The sequence below is a fragment of the Orcinus orca genome, chromosome 19, assembly GCF_937001465.1.
Source record: "Orcinus orca chromosome 19, mOrcOrc1.1, whole genome shotgun sequence".
NCBI classification, from domain to species: domain Eukaryota; kingdom Metazoa; phylum Chordata; class Mammalia; order Artiodactyla; family Delphinidae; genus Orcinus; species Orcinus orca.
The window spans coordinates 7,030,577-7,045,883 of NC_064577.1; the positions used below are offsets into that span (position 1 = coordinate 7,030,577).

The following is a 15,307-nucleotide window of genomic DNA, read 5'->3' on the forward strand; positions in this document are numbered from 1 at the left end:
ACTGCTCTGTTTTTTCAAAGTCCTTTCACATAGGCGTTTCCTTTGCTATAAATGCAAAAATTTGCTTGTTTGCAGATGGCTACACCTAACTAAAAGCAGAGTGAGTCCTACAAGCTTAAGAAGTATTCAAGGGCTTCCCTGGTGGCACAGTGGTTGAGAGTCCGCCTGCCGATGCAGGGGACACGGGTTCGTGTCCCGGTCCGGGAAGATCCCACATGCCGCGGAGCCTGTGCGTCCGCAGCCTGTGCTCCGCAACGGGAGAGGACACAAGTGAGTAAGCCTGCGTACCGCAAAAAAAAAAAAAAAAAAAAGTGTTCAAGGACGTTAATCCATTAAGAAAATTACCTTTGAAATGAGTTAGAACCAGCAAATTGCTGTGAACAAATTCAGCTGCCTTCCTAAATCATCAGGTCAACAATTTTCAGTGTCTTCATGTCTCATAAGTAATTCCATAAAAGGTTGATTTTGCTTACTTTAACTTATATGATTTCTTCTTTTTTTTTGTTTTTTGGTCATAAAAGTAATACTTTAAAAAGTAAAAGCTGTGCAATATGGAAAATAATAATCATAAATAATGCCACCACTGAGAGATATTACTCTCAGATTATTAACATTTTAGTAGAATTCTTCCATATGTATACATATATAGTAGAATATGCATTTATTATATATTTCATTGAGATCATGCTTTAAATTAATTTTTTAAATTTTATTTATTTATTTACTTTTGGCTGTGTTAGGTCTTCGTCACTGCTCCTGGGCTTTTCTCTAGTTGCGGTGAGTGGGGGCTACTCTTTGTTGTGGTGCGCAGGCTTCTCATTGCAGTGGCTTCTCTTGTTGCGGAGCACGGGCTCTAGGCGCGCGGGCTTCAGTAGTTGTGGCACGTGGGCTCGGTAGTTGTGGCTTGCAGGGTCTAGAGTGCAGGCTCAGTAGTTGTGGCGCACGGGCTTAGTTGCTCTGTGGCATATGGGGTCTTCCCGGACCAGGGCTCAAACCCAAGTCCCCTGCATTGGCAGGTGGATTCTTAACCACTGCGCCACCAGGGAAGTCCCTTTAAATTAATTTTGAATATTAATATTTCACTTATCATAAGCATTTTCAATGTTAAGATTTTCACAAACCTCATTTTTAATAAGTCAGAAGTGATTTGATATTTAAATTATTGTAGATTATATTTCAAAGTGGGTTTTCACTGGTTTTGAAAGGAATTCTTGCGGTGAGAGCAGGTTTGTTCATAGACACATCCTGGCACACAAACATAGACAATGGCTTCATCCTTTCTGGTAACTTTATCCTTAAAAATATTAAGATTCTCATCCTTACTAGCACTCTCAGTTTCTGTTTTTAAAGTGGCATCATAATATCTATAGCGACCCCAAGCTCCTATTTAAGTATCTAGTTTTTTCTTTTTATAGGCTGAGCTCTATTAACCTATGTAGTAAACTACAGTTATGCAGGCGCTTGGCACTTAAGAAATGAATGAAGGAAAAGCATTCCTGTGAAGCTAAGTCTGTAGTGTCTTGTGCCATGCACAGTCAATCTCAACGCCAGGAGTTAATTACAGCTCAGCAAGATTGTAGGTGAAAACTTACATGCTGGAAACTAAGAACTAGCATTCAAAAAGATACGTGCACCCCTATGTTCACAGCAGCACTATTTGCAATAGCCAAGGCATGGAAACAACCTAAATGTTCATCTACAGATGAATGGATAAAGAAGATGTGGTATGTACATACAGTGGAATACTACCCAGTCATAAAAAGGAACGAAATAATGCCATTTGCAGCAACATGAATGGATGTAGAGATTATCATACTAAGTGAAGTCAGAAACAGAAAGGAAAATACCATACAACATCACTTACATGTGGAATCTAAAATATGACACAGGACTATCCCTGGTGGTGCAGTGGTTAAGAATCTGCCTGCCAATGCAGGGGACACAGGTTTGAGCCCTGGTCCGGGAAGATCCCATATGCCGCAGAGCAACTAAGCCTGTGTGCCACAACTACTGAGCCTACGCTGTAGAGCCCACGAGCCATAACAACTGAGCCCATGTGCCACAACTGCTGAAGTCCACACGCCTAGAGCCTGTGCTCTGCAACAAGAGAAGCCACCACAATGAGAAGCCCACGCACTGTAACAAAGAGTAGCCCCCACTCGCCACGATTAGAGAAAGCCCACAAACAGCAACCAAGACCCAACGCAGCCAAAAATAAATTAATTAATTAAAAATAAATAAATAAAAATATGACACAAATGAACTTATCTACAAAAGAGACTCACAGACATAGAACAGACTTGTGGTTGCCAGGGAGGAGGGGGACTGGGGGAGGGATGGATTGGGACTCTGGGATTAGCAGAGGCAAACTATTTTATATAGAATGGATAACAAAGTCCTACTGTATAGCACAAGGAACTATATTCAATATCCTGGATAAACCATAATGGAACAAAATATAAAAAATAATGTATATATATGTATAACTGAATCACTGTTGTATAGCAGAAATTAACACATTATAAGTTAACTATACTTCATTAAAAAAAAAAGAACAATGCAGAGAGAGTTGATTAGTTACAGAGACTTAAAAGTCTATTTTGGGAAGGAATCTTCATTATATATAGCAACAAGAACCTCAGCCCCATTGTATATATGTGCCACATCTTCTTTATCCATTCATCTGTTGATGGACACTTAGGTTGCTTCCATGTCCTAGCTAGTGTAAATACAGCTGCAATGAAATATTACTCAGACATAAAAAGGAACAGAACTGCGTTATTTGTAGTGAGGTGGATCGACCTAGAGACTGTCATACAGAATGAAGTAAGTCAGAAAGAGAAAAACAAATACCGTATGCCAACACATATATATGGAATCTAAAAAAAAAAAAGGTCATGAAGAACCTAGGGGCAAGGCGGGAATAAGAGAACAGACTTGAGGATATGGGGAGGGGGAACGGTAAGCTGGGACAAAGTGAGAGAGTGGCATGGACATATATACACTACCAAACGTAAAATAGATAGCTAGTGGGAAGCAGCTGCATAGCACAGGGAGATCAGCTCGGTGCTTTGTGACCACCTAGAGGGGTGGGATAGAGAGGGTGGGAGGGAGACGCAAGAGGGAAGAGATATGGGGATATATGTATACATATAGCTGATTCACTTTGTTATAAAGCAGAAACTGACACACCATTGTAAAGCAATTATACTCCAATAAAGATGTTAAAAAAAAAAAGAACCTCAGCCCCAAGAATCCTAGCGCATGCTTATGTGGCACCTGAGTGTCACACTTGCCTGTGACTGACCTCATGAACTATGAATGGTCAGTATAAAGACTGAATGAGCTGTTGATGTAAGAGCCAGGCTGAAATACATTTGCTCTGCAGACAGAGCAAACTCCCACGTTGCCAGGTAACATGATGGAGCTGCCTAGCAGAGGTCTTAGAAGGATTTGGAAGGTTTTAAATAATATTAGTGTAAGATGAAGAGCAGGGAGCACTTGGTAGTCAAGAGTCTGCCACTTTCCTTCTTTTATGTGTTATAAATCCATTGTTTCCTTATGCAGTATCTGTGGCTTGATTGGTTTGTCCTTATATGTTTTCTTCTCCTGTTTAGATAGTAAATACCATGTCCACTCAATCTGCTGCTGTTTAACGTCTACTATTGTGGTCCTGGCCAATACAGCAGCACACATATTAGCCTTCAAAAAAGATTTTAAGGGCTCCCCTGGAGGCGCGGTGATTGAGAGTCCGCCTGCCGATGCAGGGGACACGGGTTCGTGACCCGGTCCGGGAGGATCCCCCATGCCGCGGAGCGGCTGGGCCCGTGAGCCATGGCCGCTGAGCCTGCGCGTCCGGAGCCTGTGCTCCGCAACGGGAGAGGCCACAGCAGTGAGAGGCCCGCGTACTGCAAAAAAAAAAAAAAAAAGATTTTAACATTGAAAAGGGAGAGAAACAACTATCACTATTTTTCAAACAATATGGTACTTTATCAAGAAAAAATAAGAAAATCAACTGAAATTTAGAATAAGACAGTTGAGGTAAGGTGGCTAGATACAAAATTGACACACAAAAATAAATGGCTTTTCTATAAGCCAACAAATAACAATTAGAAATGGTAATAGAAAAAGAGGACCATTTACAATTTTTTTATAATTTATAAAATCACTAGTTTTAGACCTAACAAGAAATATGCAAGACCTATATGAAGAAAGCCACAGACCTTTACTGAAAGACATAAAAACCTAAATAAATGGAGAGCATGGCCTAAAAATTCAATGTTGTAAACATGTCAACTTTCCCCAAATTGATCTAAATTCAATACAATTCCAGTCAAAATCCCAGCGTGTTTTTAATGGACTCCATAAGCTCTTTCTAAAGCTTATGTGGGACTTCCCTGGTGGTCCAGTGGCTAAGACTCTGCACTCCCAATGCAGGGGGCCTGGGTTTGATCCCTCGTCAGGGAACTAGATCCCACATGCCGCAACTAAGAGTTCATGTGCTGCAACTAAATATCCCACACGCAGCAACCACGATCCCGCGTGCTGCAACTAAGACCCGGCGCAGCCAAATAAATAAATAAATAATAAAGCTTGTGTGAATTAGAGATTATGTGCAAGTAAATATTTACAAGACTGATAATTTCCAGTGTACATAAAGATATGAGGGTTATAGACACTTTTCTCAGTGCTGATAGAAGTATAAATATGTATTGCAAGGATTCAGCATTGTTTGTAATAGCAAAGAAAAATTAGGAATGATCTAAAAATCCAGTAGTGGAATGCAGATCTTCCTCAGCTTATGGTGGTGTTATGTCCCGATAAACTCATGGTAAGTTGAAAATATCGTAAGTTGACAATGCATTTAATATACCCAACCTACTGAACAACATAGCTGAGGCTAGCCCATCTTAAAGTGCTCAGAACACATACATTAGCCTACATTTGGGCAAAATCATCTAACACAAAGCTTATTTTATAATAAAGTGTTGAACATCTCATGCAATTTATTGAGTACTGTACTGAAAGTGAAAAACAGAATGGGTAAGAGTACCAGTTGTTTACCCTCGACTGCCTCGCTGACAGGGAGCTGCAGCTCGCTGCCCCTGCCCAGCATCGCAAGAGAGTATATTCACCCAGCACACTGCTAGCCCGGGAAAAGATCAAAATTCGAAGTCTGGTTTCTACTGAATGCGTATTGCTTTCGCATTATCATAAAGTTGAAAAATTGTAAATTGAACTATCGTAAGTCAAATGGGAGACCGTCTGACAAAATATTTTATGGTATGATCAAACAATGGAATGCTACATAGCCTCTAAAAGGAGAGATAGACCAAAATACAGAGAAAGATCTCCAGAACATACTGGAAATTTAAAGGGGAAAGAACAAATCACAACAATAAGTACAGTGAGATGTAAATTACAGTTTAAAAAAAACTATAAATGTGCTTGTACGTATATTGCTACATAATCACGCAAAGAAAGGTTTGGAAGGGGAACACCAGACTAACAGTGTGGGGAGAGAAGTGTGTATGGGCGTGTGTCGGTTTTGTGTCTGTGGGGTGAGGTGAATTAAGAATGACTTTTACATTTTCCCATGTTGTACAAGTGTATGAGGGTTTTGAAAACTATAGTTAGAAATCTGATAAAGCACACTGCCTTGAAAATTATATGAAAGGTAATATGTAAAAAAAATATGACATTCAGGGACTTCCCTGGTGGTCCAGTGGTTAGGACTCTGCGCTCTCACTGCCAAGGGCCCGGGCTCAATCCCTGGTTGTGGAACTAAGATCCCGCAAGCTGTGCAGCATGGCCAAAAAAAAAAAAAGAAATGACATTCATTTAACATACTTTTGAGGAATCATCATTTTTTAAAGTGTGAAAGTGTCACATAAGCTGTTGAAAAGTAATGGCCTTGATTTTTATACGTAATGCTGTAACAGGACCTGGCTCAGGTAGGTTTGAGAGGCATTAAGAGCAAAAACACTTGAACATAACAGACTTTGGTGTCATCTTAGCAGGCCAGCACTTAGCTGCCTGACCTTGGATTCTCACCCTACTGTCCCACCTACGTCAAGAACTATGGAGAAGTCTAAGAAATAACATATATGAAGGACTTCCCTGGTGGCGCAGTGGTTAAGAATCCGCCTGCCAATGCAGGGGACACGGGTTCAAGCCCTGGTCCGGGGAGATCCCACATGCCGTGGAGCAACTGAGCCCATGCGCCACAACTACTGAGCCTGCGCTCTAGAGCCAGCAAGCCACAACTACTGAGCCCACGTGCCACAACGACTGAAGGCCACGAGCCTAGAGCCTGTGCTCCGCAACAAGAGAAGCCACCGCAGTGAGAAGCCTGCGCACTGCAATGAAGAGTAGCCCCCGCTCACCACAACTAGAGAAAGCCCACGCACAACAACAAAGACCCAATGCAGCCAAAAATAAATAAATAAAATTTAAAAACTTTTTTAAAAAAAGAAATAACATATATGTGTAATTCCCTGGTGGTTCAGTGGTTAGGACTCCGAGCTTCCACTGCAGGGGGCCTGGGTTCAATCCCTGGTCAGGGAACTAGGATCGCACAAGCCTTCTGGCCAAGATAATAATAATAACATATATGAAAACATTTAAACTGTTCATTAAAGTACTATGTAAATGCACTATATTGTATTAGTCCCTGAAACCATTTGCTATCATTTGGTGTAGTGGATTAAATCTGCCCGTAAAACTCTGTATAAGTACCCCGGGCGCTAACTGATTGCACTACTGGAGTGCCTCGCCATCAAATGCTAAACTCTAAACCCAACAGATAAATGTGCTTAGGCTAGGGCAGTGAGGGCAAAGAAAAAGAGAAATGATAAACAAAGTGAAGATTTTCACAGGCATTTGAAAATGTGTGACTGACACTAAGGAGAGAAAGCCAAGTGTGGACAGAAAAGATGTGGAGACGAGAGATGGCTGTGGGAGTGATCTCTCAAAGCAACGAATCTCCAAGGGGGATTGGGGTGGAGGAAGCTATCTAATCTTGAACAATATTATATTTAGGACATAAAACTTTTTTTTTTTTGCGGTACACAGGCCTCTCACTGTTGTGTCCTCTCCCGCTGCAGAGCACAGGCTCCGGACGCGCAGGCTCAGCGGCCATGGCTCATGGGCCCAGCTGCTCCGCAGCATGTGGGATCTTCCCGGACCGGGGCACGAACCCGTGTCCCCTGCATCGGCAGGCGGACTCTCAACCACTGTGCCACCAGGGAAGCCCTAGCCTGTTACTATTTAATGCAGTTTTCTTCACCTGATGTCCACCTATCTCTCTGCTCTTTTATCTTCCTAGACTTTTGTACCATGTAACTCTCTTAAACCCAAACTTATATTCATTATTATTATCTTATCTGGAAATAGGGAGAAGGGGGATAATGGAGTTGGGAGCTTCAGCATAGGGAAAGGTTTGGGTTGCAGGGGGAATGCAATGAGAGTTGACAAGGGACTTGTAAAAGGACAATTAGTGGCAATGGGACAGCATGACTTTGTATTGGAGATGGTCACCCTGGTATCATGACTCTCCATGACATTGTGGGCCACTTGGAAGCAGAGAAAACAAAAATGAGGGGACTAGGGCTGATGACAGGCCCGGTGAAGCCAGTCCTGTCACTCCTCTGCTTACAATCCTTCAAAGGCTTCCCATCTCTCAAATGACCTTCAAGAGTCTCCACCATCTGGCACTGCCAATTTCTTCGGCCTCTTGTTCCATTCTCCCCTTGGCTTTGAAAGTCCCATCACCCTGGCCAATTTCTTCTATCTTCGTGGCTTTTGCATATACTGTTCCTTTTGTCTGTCATCTCCTGTTCACACCCCACCCTTTGCTTCAGCTTAAAAGTCACTTCCTCAAAGAAGCCTCTCCTGACCCCCCACATACAATCAGAGCACTCTGTCAATATCGTCTTCCATAGTATGCTTTACTTGTCTTTCATTAGACCTAACACAATTCTTTGCTTATAAGTATGAATACCCTTTTCATACCTGGAAATAGTTCCGTGGAGGCAGGCACTCGGTCTATTTTGTTGGTTGCTAAAGTCCCAGCACCTGGCCTAGTGCCTATTGCCAGAAGGAACATTCATTTATTCATTCAATAAATTTATTGAATGAATGAATGAATGGCAGGAAGAGTTGGTTATGGAATCTTGGGAACGTTTTTTGTTAGTTTTTAACTACATCCCAATTTTCTCATCTGTGAATAGCAGATGATGATAGTAACTACCAACCTCAGAACTGCCATGTAGATTGAAACAATGTATACTTAGCATGGTGCCTGGCATATAGGAAGGGCTAGGAAATGTGAGCCATTATTATCATCATTAAATATAAGTGCTGTGAGCAACCAGAACGCTCATCCATTGCTGGCAGGAATGCGAAAATGATAACAGCCCACTTTGGAAAACAGTTGACCAGTTTCTTATAAACACAGACTTACTATACAACCCAACAATCCCGCTTCTACGTATTTACCCAAGTGAAATGAAAATTTATGTTCACACAAAAACCTGCATATGAATGTTTATAGCAGTTTTATTCATAATTGCCCCAAACTAGAAACAACCCAAATGTCCTTCAGCCAGGAAATGGATAAACAAACTGTGGTATATCCAGATAGTGGATTACCACTCAGCAAGAAGAAATAAACTACTGATACCTGCAACGACATGGATGATATACAAATGTATTATGTTGAGTAAAAGAAGCCAGACTCAAGAGGTGACATATTGTATGATCCCATTTATATGACATTCTGGAAAAGTCAAACTATAGGGACAGAAATCTGGTCAGTGGTTGCCAGGGGATGAGGTGGGGCATGAGAGAGAATTTGGGGGGGACGATGGAACTGTCCTAGGATTTGATTGTGACAGTGGTTACATGACTATATGCATTTATTAAAACTCACGGGGCTTCCCTGGTGGCGCAGTGGTTGAGAGTCCTCCTGCCGATGCAGGGGACGCAGGTTCGTGTCCCGGTCTGGGAAGATCCCACATGCCGTGAAGCGGCTGGGCTCGTGAGCCATGGCCGCTGAGCCCGTGCGTCTGGAGCCTGTGCTCCACAACGGGAGAGGCCACAACAGTGAGAGGCCCGCGTACCGCAAAAAACAAAAACAAAAACAAAAAAAAAAACAACTCACGGCATTCTAAATGACATGGGTGGATTTTACTGTATATAAATTATTTCTTACTGTATATAAAAAATGAAAAACATCCAAGACAGATGGATAAAATTATCATTTCCTTAAAAAAAAAAAGGCATTTATGGGCTTCCCTGGTGGCGCAGTGGTTGAGAGTCTGCCTGCCGGGGACTCGGGTTCGTGCCCCGCTCCGGGAAGATCCCACATGCCGTGGAGCGGCTGGGGCCGTGAGCCATGGCCGCTAGGCCTGCGCTTCCGGAGCCTGTTCTCCGCAACGGGAGAGGCCACAACAGTAAGAGGCCAGCGTACCGCAAAAAAAAAAAAAAAAAAAAGGCATTTATATTTCTGATTATAAAAATGCTACAGGCTCATAGACATTTTGGGAAAATGTGCAAAGAATACATTCCATCACCTGCAGAAAAGTAATATTTCTTGCTATAATTTTTATAGGCACAAAATACACACACATGTAAACTGAGACGATGCTGTATATTTTTGCTTTCTGAAATATATTATGCACATTTTCCCATGTCATTAAATAATTTTCAAAAACCATGATTTTGAGTCAGTAATATTCTATTATGTAACCAATTTATATTTTTAAGCCTTCCTTTACTGTTAGAAATTATATTGCTCCCATCTTTTTTTAACCACAATTTTGATTTTAAAAAAAAAAAAAGCTCATTGGGGCCAGGGACACTTCATCATGGCGTTTTACCATGTTTAACTGATAAAACAACTCTTCCCTTGTCTGCAATTATCTCGTTGTGTCTGGAGGAAAAGTGGTTCCACAGGGTGACCTGGCTTTTTCCTTTGTGGAACATAAGGGCTAGACACACTCATATTACCTGTATTATTAACTTAAATTTGCATAGCAATTTTAATTTTTCTCTCTCGCCACATCCTTGCAGGGTAAGCAGGGCCGATGTAGTAATTTGTTCAAGATCACACAGCTCATCATTCGTGGACCGTGACTTCGACTCCAGCTACTCAGTCTCAGAGAAAGTCAACATTTCCCCAGGGCGGGTCACTGCCTAATCTGGATCTTTTTCCCCGCCCCCGCTACTGCCACTGAGCAAGGGGCCCCTGGGTGCGGACGCCCCCAGAAAATGCTGCCTAGAAGCTTGGCACACGGGGAATTTAACTCTTGTCAAGTGGACAAATTCCCATCCTACAAATTGTCCTTGGCAACATCGCCACTTACCAGCTGGGGTCATTTCTCCCCCGATGGCTGGGGGGACACCTACTGCCACTGAGCAAGGGGCCCCTGAGAAGGATCGCCGGCCTCGCGGCCCCTGAGAGTTGCTGTCATTCGATCGCGACGGTGTTGGGGCGCACCCTCACTGGGGGGTCCTGCCGGAGCGGCCGGGTCCTCCCCAGCGCCAGGGCCCAAGTGGGGAGGGCGCCTTCGGCGAGGTGAAGCGGGTCCCCACCATCTTAAGGAGGGGTGAGGGCAGGTGGGGGCCGCCGGACTACAGGGTTGCCCAGGGAGACTCCGGGAGGTGACAGGAACACCTCCTCCTTGGGACCAGAGGTCAGTCCTCCGCTATCCCAGAATGCCCCGGATCCCGGAAGTACCTGGCTTCCCGGAAGTGCCCGACTGGGTGACAGAGCCCAGGCTGGTTGGACAGCTGCCGCTGGAGGGTTGCTGTTCTGGGGCGTGGGTGGCTGCAGGACGTGCGGCTCGGGGTAGGGGTGGGCGCCGGGAGGGAGCTGGGCGGCAGGATGATGGAGGAGGAGGAACTGGAGTTCGTGGAGGAGCTGGAAGCCGTGCTGCAGCTCACGCCCGACGTGCAGCTCGCCATCGAGCAGGTGAGCGTTCCGCCCCTCGACGGGAGGAGAGTGCGGAGGCTGGGGCAGCTCTGGGGGTGGGACCTGGGGTGGGACGCCGGGGAAGCGGTCTTCGTGGGAGACGTGGGAGCTAGGCGCAGAAGGGCAAGGAAAGGTTTTGGTGGGAGGTGGTGGTGGGAAGGGGTTTCTGAATCTAGAGGAGGGAGAGAATCTTTTCTAGGCCTTGATTGTCTTTGGAGGGTGGGGCGTCCTGGTGGGTTTGGGCAAAGGAGCTGTGTCTCCTGAAAGGATGCACCTAGAAAAAGGGACCTCATAGGTAGCAACCTCAGGTTTTGGCGGTTGCGGGGCTGTTCATTCATTTATCAGGCTGGTGTCGCAGTGTTCCGGATTCTCCATCTAGCCCCTTGTGAGTGACTCGGAATTGAGGGGAGGAGGTAACCTCTATTTTTGAAGCATATTGTAAAGCAGAGGAGCAAAGGTTAAAAGCAAAAAACAAAAAACCCTTTACCATACTTAGTTGAGAATTCCTGCTGTTGATTAATTTGGTTAGGTTGAAGAATATTCCCAGGTGGCTTCTCTTCCCTGCAGGAATTCTTTAGGTGACTAAATTCTCTTTTCAAGTGTATGGAGTTTTTAAGAGTGATGATATTAGAAATAGCAATTTAGACCCTTGTACAGGGTATCGCTCCTGATAAAGGGAGAAAAATCTCCCTTAAAGAAGTTGGTGTAGGGGATTTAGGAAAAGGAGGGGTGAGCCATACTTAATGACCACTGGGAAGTTTTTTGAAGTAAAACATTACTACTTCTATTACTGATAGTTAATATTTATTGACCATTAATACTTACTATGGGCCAGTGTACTAAGTTATTTGTTTGTATTGTCCCATTTATAGATTTTTAGGTGTGTTTTCCTTGGAGTGGTTGGATTACTCATTCACAGCACATGTGGCAGATCCTGAGGATGCCAGGCCATTAGGCAAAGGTTTTGGTGTTCAAGTCACACTGCTTTCCACCCACCTCCATCTGCCAGAAAGAGACATACGTTTCTTTTTTCGTTTGTTTTTTGTTTGTTTGTTTGTTTGGCCTTGCCTCAGGGCTTGTGGCATCTTAGTTCCCCTACCAGGGATTGAACCTGGGCTGCCCGCAGTGAGAGCACGAGTCCTAACCACTGGACTGCCAGGGAATTCCCAGAGACATACATTTCATTCCCTTTGGACCTAGTGGGCTCCAATAGAAGAAACAAACAATGCAGTCAGTTATTGTTTGACAAGGGTTTTAGAAGAGCACAGTTTTTCCAATTTCTTAGTAAGATTGAATTCTAGCACAGGTTTCTCCAATAAGCAGACCTCAAAAAAGAATTTGCTTCCCAGAATAACTGCCTTGAGCTGGTGAAATCTAGTACCCAGGGGATCACTTAACTGCTTTGCAACCCACCTTGATACATGTTCTTCAAATTGCAACATCTGAAGGGAGTTAGCTATATTTCTCAGAAGGCAGCTTGCTTTCTTCTGTAAAAGAGATGGACAGTTCCTAAATGTCAGCTCTCCACTTCCTGACGCTGAGTATAATAATCGCTTTGATGCATAGTGAATTCTACTGCTGAGACATCACTGAGACATGGTGTATAATAAGTCTGTTATCAAGATTCCCTTAATACAACCATGTCATCCGCTGGCTTAATCTGATAGTGTACAATGCCCACTTATTTTACCTTGTCCTTGGGATTTCGTGGATATCTGGAACTTTTCACTGTTGCACATTCTGTTAGTTTTACTAAGATGTGAAAATTACAGATTTACTTTACTAGATATTTTATTGCGCGTCTGTTGTTGTTAAGCCTCGTAAAATGAAAAAAAGCTATGGTCTTTGCCTTCCAAAGACTTACCAACCAATAGGGAGGAAAGAAATAATACATAAAGCAAGGCAGAAAGATAGGTGATTTTTAATTCTCTATCTTTATGTAGGTATTTCCAAGCCAGGATCCTCTAGATCGAGCAGATTTCAATGCTGTGGAGTATATCAACACCCTGTTCCCAACAGAGCAAGTAAGTATAGAGTTTTCTTCTTGCAGTGGCTTCTGGCTCATCCTGAATATTAATGATGTATTATGTGTTATACTACATAATCTAAGGGACCTTGATAAGCAAGTGAGAGTTAAATTCAAGTTAGACTCCGTTGTAACCAGCTTTCTTTTTGGGAGGGGAGGGTTAGCTAATACCAAATACTGTTGTTGTGTTAGTGTGGAATTCTCTGTATAGTGAGCATATTATTAGAAATCATACCCTTAGGTTGAAAGCGTCTGTCCTGTTGCCCCCCAACCCCCAATTTTCTGTAGTAAATTGGGAAGTAGACAGGATTTTCCTAATGTAATAGGGGAAAAATGGGAATGAGGTAGGCAGGATAAGCCTGGAGTTAGAAAGCTACTTTTATTCCTATTTCAAGATGTAAATTTCAGAACTTTGATTTCTAGCCCAGCAGACTGTGGGTGGTGTTGGCCCCTTTATCCTGTACTGGGAGTAAGGAGGAAGAGCCAGTTTTAGTGGTAAGGAAGGTAGAATTAGGGTGTAAAGGTGAGCTCAGTTTTGAACATATTTGGGCCATCCAGGTAGAAATACATAGTTGGATATTTGAGTCTGGAGCCCATCATTGCCATAACTGTTAATATTTTGGCATATATCCTTCCAAACTTTTTCTGATGGACATGCTGATTTTTAAAATAAATTTGGAAAAAATGGTATCATACTGTGTGATTGTCTTTGCTGAGATTTCACAGATAGCCTTTAGAACTCACCTTTTTCTTTTTTGGCTGCACCATGTACAGCTTGCAGGATCTTAGTCCCCGGCCAGGGATTGAACGGGGGCCCTTGGCAGTGAAAGCGCCAAGTCCTAACCACTGGACTGCCAGGGGATTCCTAAGAGCTCATCATTTTCTATGAAATATGAATTCTAAGAATTAGCTGGAGATAGAAATTTGGAAGCAATGGTATAAAGATAGCAGTTTTAGCCATGAAAAGATTTCATTTACCCCAGCCTATCAAGACAGCTAACTCACCACAACAAATTGTTAGATTTGAAAATTATGTATATAGGGAACCACCAGGTTCTCCCTTCTTCCTGATAAGTTTTTGTGGGTTTTTGTTTTTAAACTACTGAAGGTAGCATAAGACATTTGTTGTTCCACAGATTCACTTATATGTCTTGTCTAATTATGTCCCGACATCCATGGTGATGTATAGTGAAGTTTCTCAGGTAATTCAGGAAATTTATGACACAGGGGTACCTTTATTTCCCCAACCCCAGATTTATACCATTTTCCAACCCAGATTCTCATGGACCTTAATTAAAAGGTAATAGAAAGTAAGGGCATGATTTATAATTTCTTTCAACTATTGCTAAATCTTGGGCAAAATCCATCTATATACCTCATGGACATTGCAGTAGTTGCATTGTCGCTGTGGCACAGGGGCTTAGTTGCTCCGTGGCATGTGGGATCTTCCCAGACCAGGGCTCGAACCCATGTCCCCTGCATTGGCAGGTGGATTCTTAACCACTGCACCACCAGGGAAGCCCTTGTTCATTTATTTTGTTTATTTGTTTGTTTATTTGTTTTCTATATTTCACATATGAGTGAAATCATACAGTATTTGTGCTTCTCCGTCTGATTTATTTCACTTGATACCCTCAAGGTCCATCCATCTTGTTGTAAATGGCAAGGTTTCATCTTGTTTTATGTGTGACCTGGTTCTCTTATCAGACCTGTGCCTGGAAGGCTCCTGCCTCTTCCTGCCAGCACAGGTTGCCGGTAGCAATTTATAAGCACAATTCCTGCATCACCCCCAATTCCTTCTGAGGTAAAATATCTATCGGGAGAGAGGGAAAGAGGACTTACAAAATTATATTTTGAAAACTTCAGTTAAAATGGTGCTATAAAATTGTACCATCTCTATTCCATTAGGGGGCACCCTTTCCTCATGTTTTCAGCTCACTAAATTGGTACTAGTCCATTTGTTTTTATTGTCATTGTCTTAAAAATAGAAATAACTGTATTATAATTGCAATAGCAGTGCATTGTCAATATAGAGCAATTAGAAAATACTCATAGGCAAAAAGAAGAAAAACTTAAAATCCCTCTTCTTCATAGATTACAACTACTGCTACTGATTTCATAGGTTACAGCTACTAATATAGACTCAAAGTAATAGTGTTTATCCTTCCAGGCTTTTTTCTAATGGACCTAGACACGAAATAAAAAACAGAGGTATTTATTTATTGACGTTTAACATAATGTGGAGGAGTATACAGATCCTAAATGTACAACTTGATGAATTTTCACCAAATGAGTAAAGCCAGGTA

The 15,307-nt window shown here is 42.7% G+C and overlaps 1 protein-coding gene and 1 long non-coding RNA gene across 9 annotated transcripts in view; one reads left to right on the plus strand and one right to left on the minus strand.

The window, feature by feature from the left end:
• Positions 1 to 462: 462 nt before the first annotated feature.
• LOC125962087 (uncharacterized) lies at positions 463 to 10,462 on the minus strand. Its single transcript, XR_007473487.1, has 2 exons — positions 10,368 to 10,462; positions 463 to 1,051 (listed from the first exon to the last, which is right to left on the minus strand). It is a non-coding gene; the product is annotated as an uncharacterized LOC125962087 (long non-coding RNA).
• A 241-nt stretch (positions 10,463 to 10,703) lies between these two features.
• The window catches only part of VPS53 (VPS53 subunit of GARP complex), a 138,010-nt gene continuing 133,406 nt past the window's right edge, over positions 10,704 to 15,307 (plus strand). For all 8 annotated transcript variants that reach the window (XR_007473479.1, XR_007473478.1, XR_007473475.1 and 5 more), the window contains exons 1-2: positions 10,704 to 10,975; positions 12,919 to 12,999. Coding sequence is in view for 2 of the 8 variants with exons in the window: in XM_004267078.3 (XP_004267126.1) it covers positions 10,889 to 10,975; positions 12,919 to 12,999 (168 nt within the window). In the remaining 6 variants the exon portion in view is untranslated. The remainder of the gene's footprint in view (positions 10,976 to 12,918; positions 13,000 to 15,307) is intronic.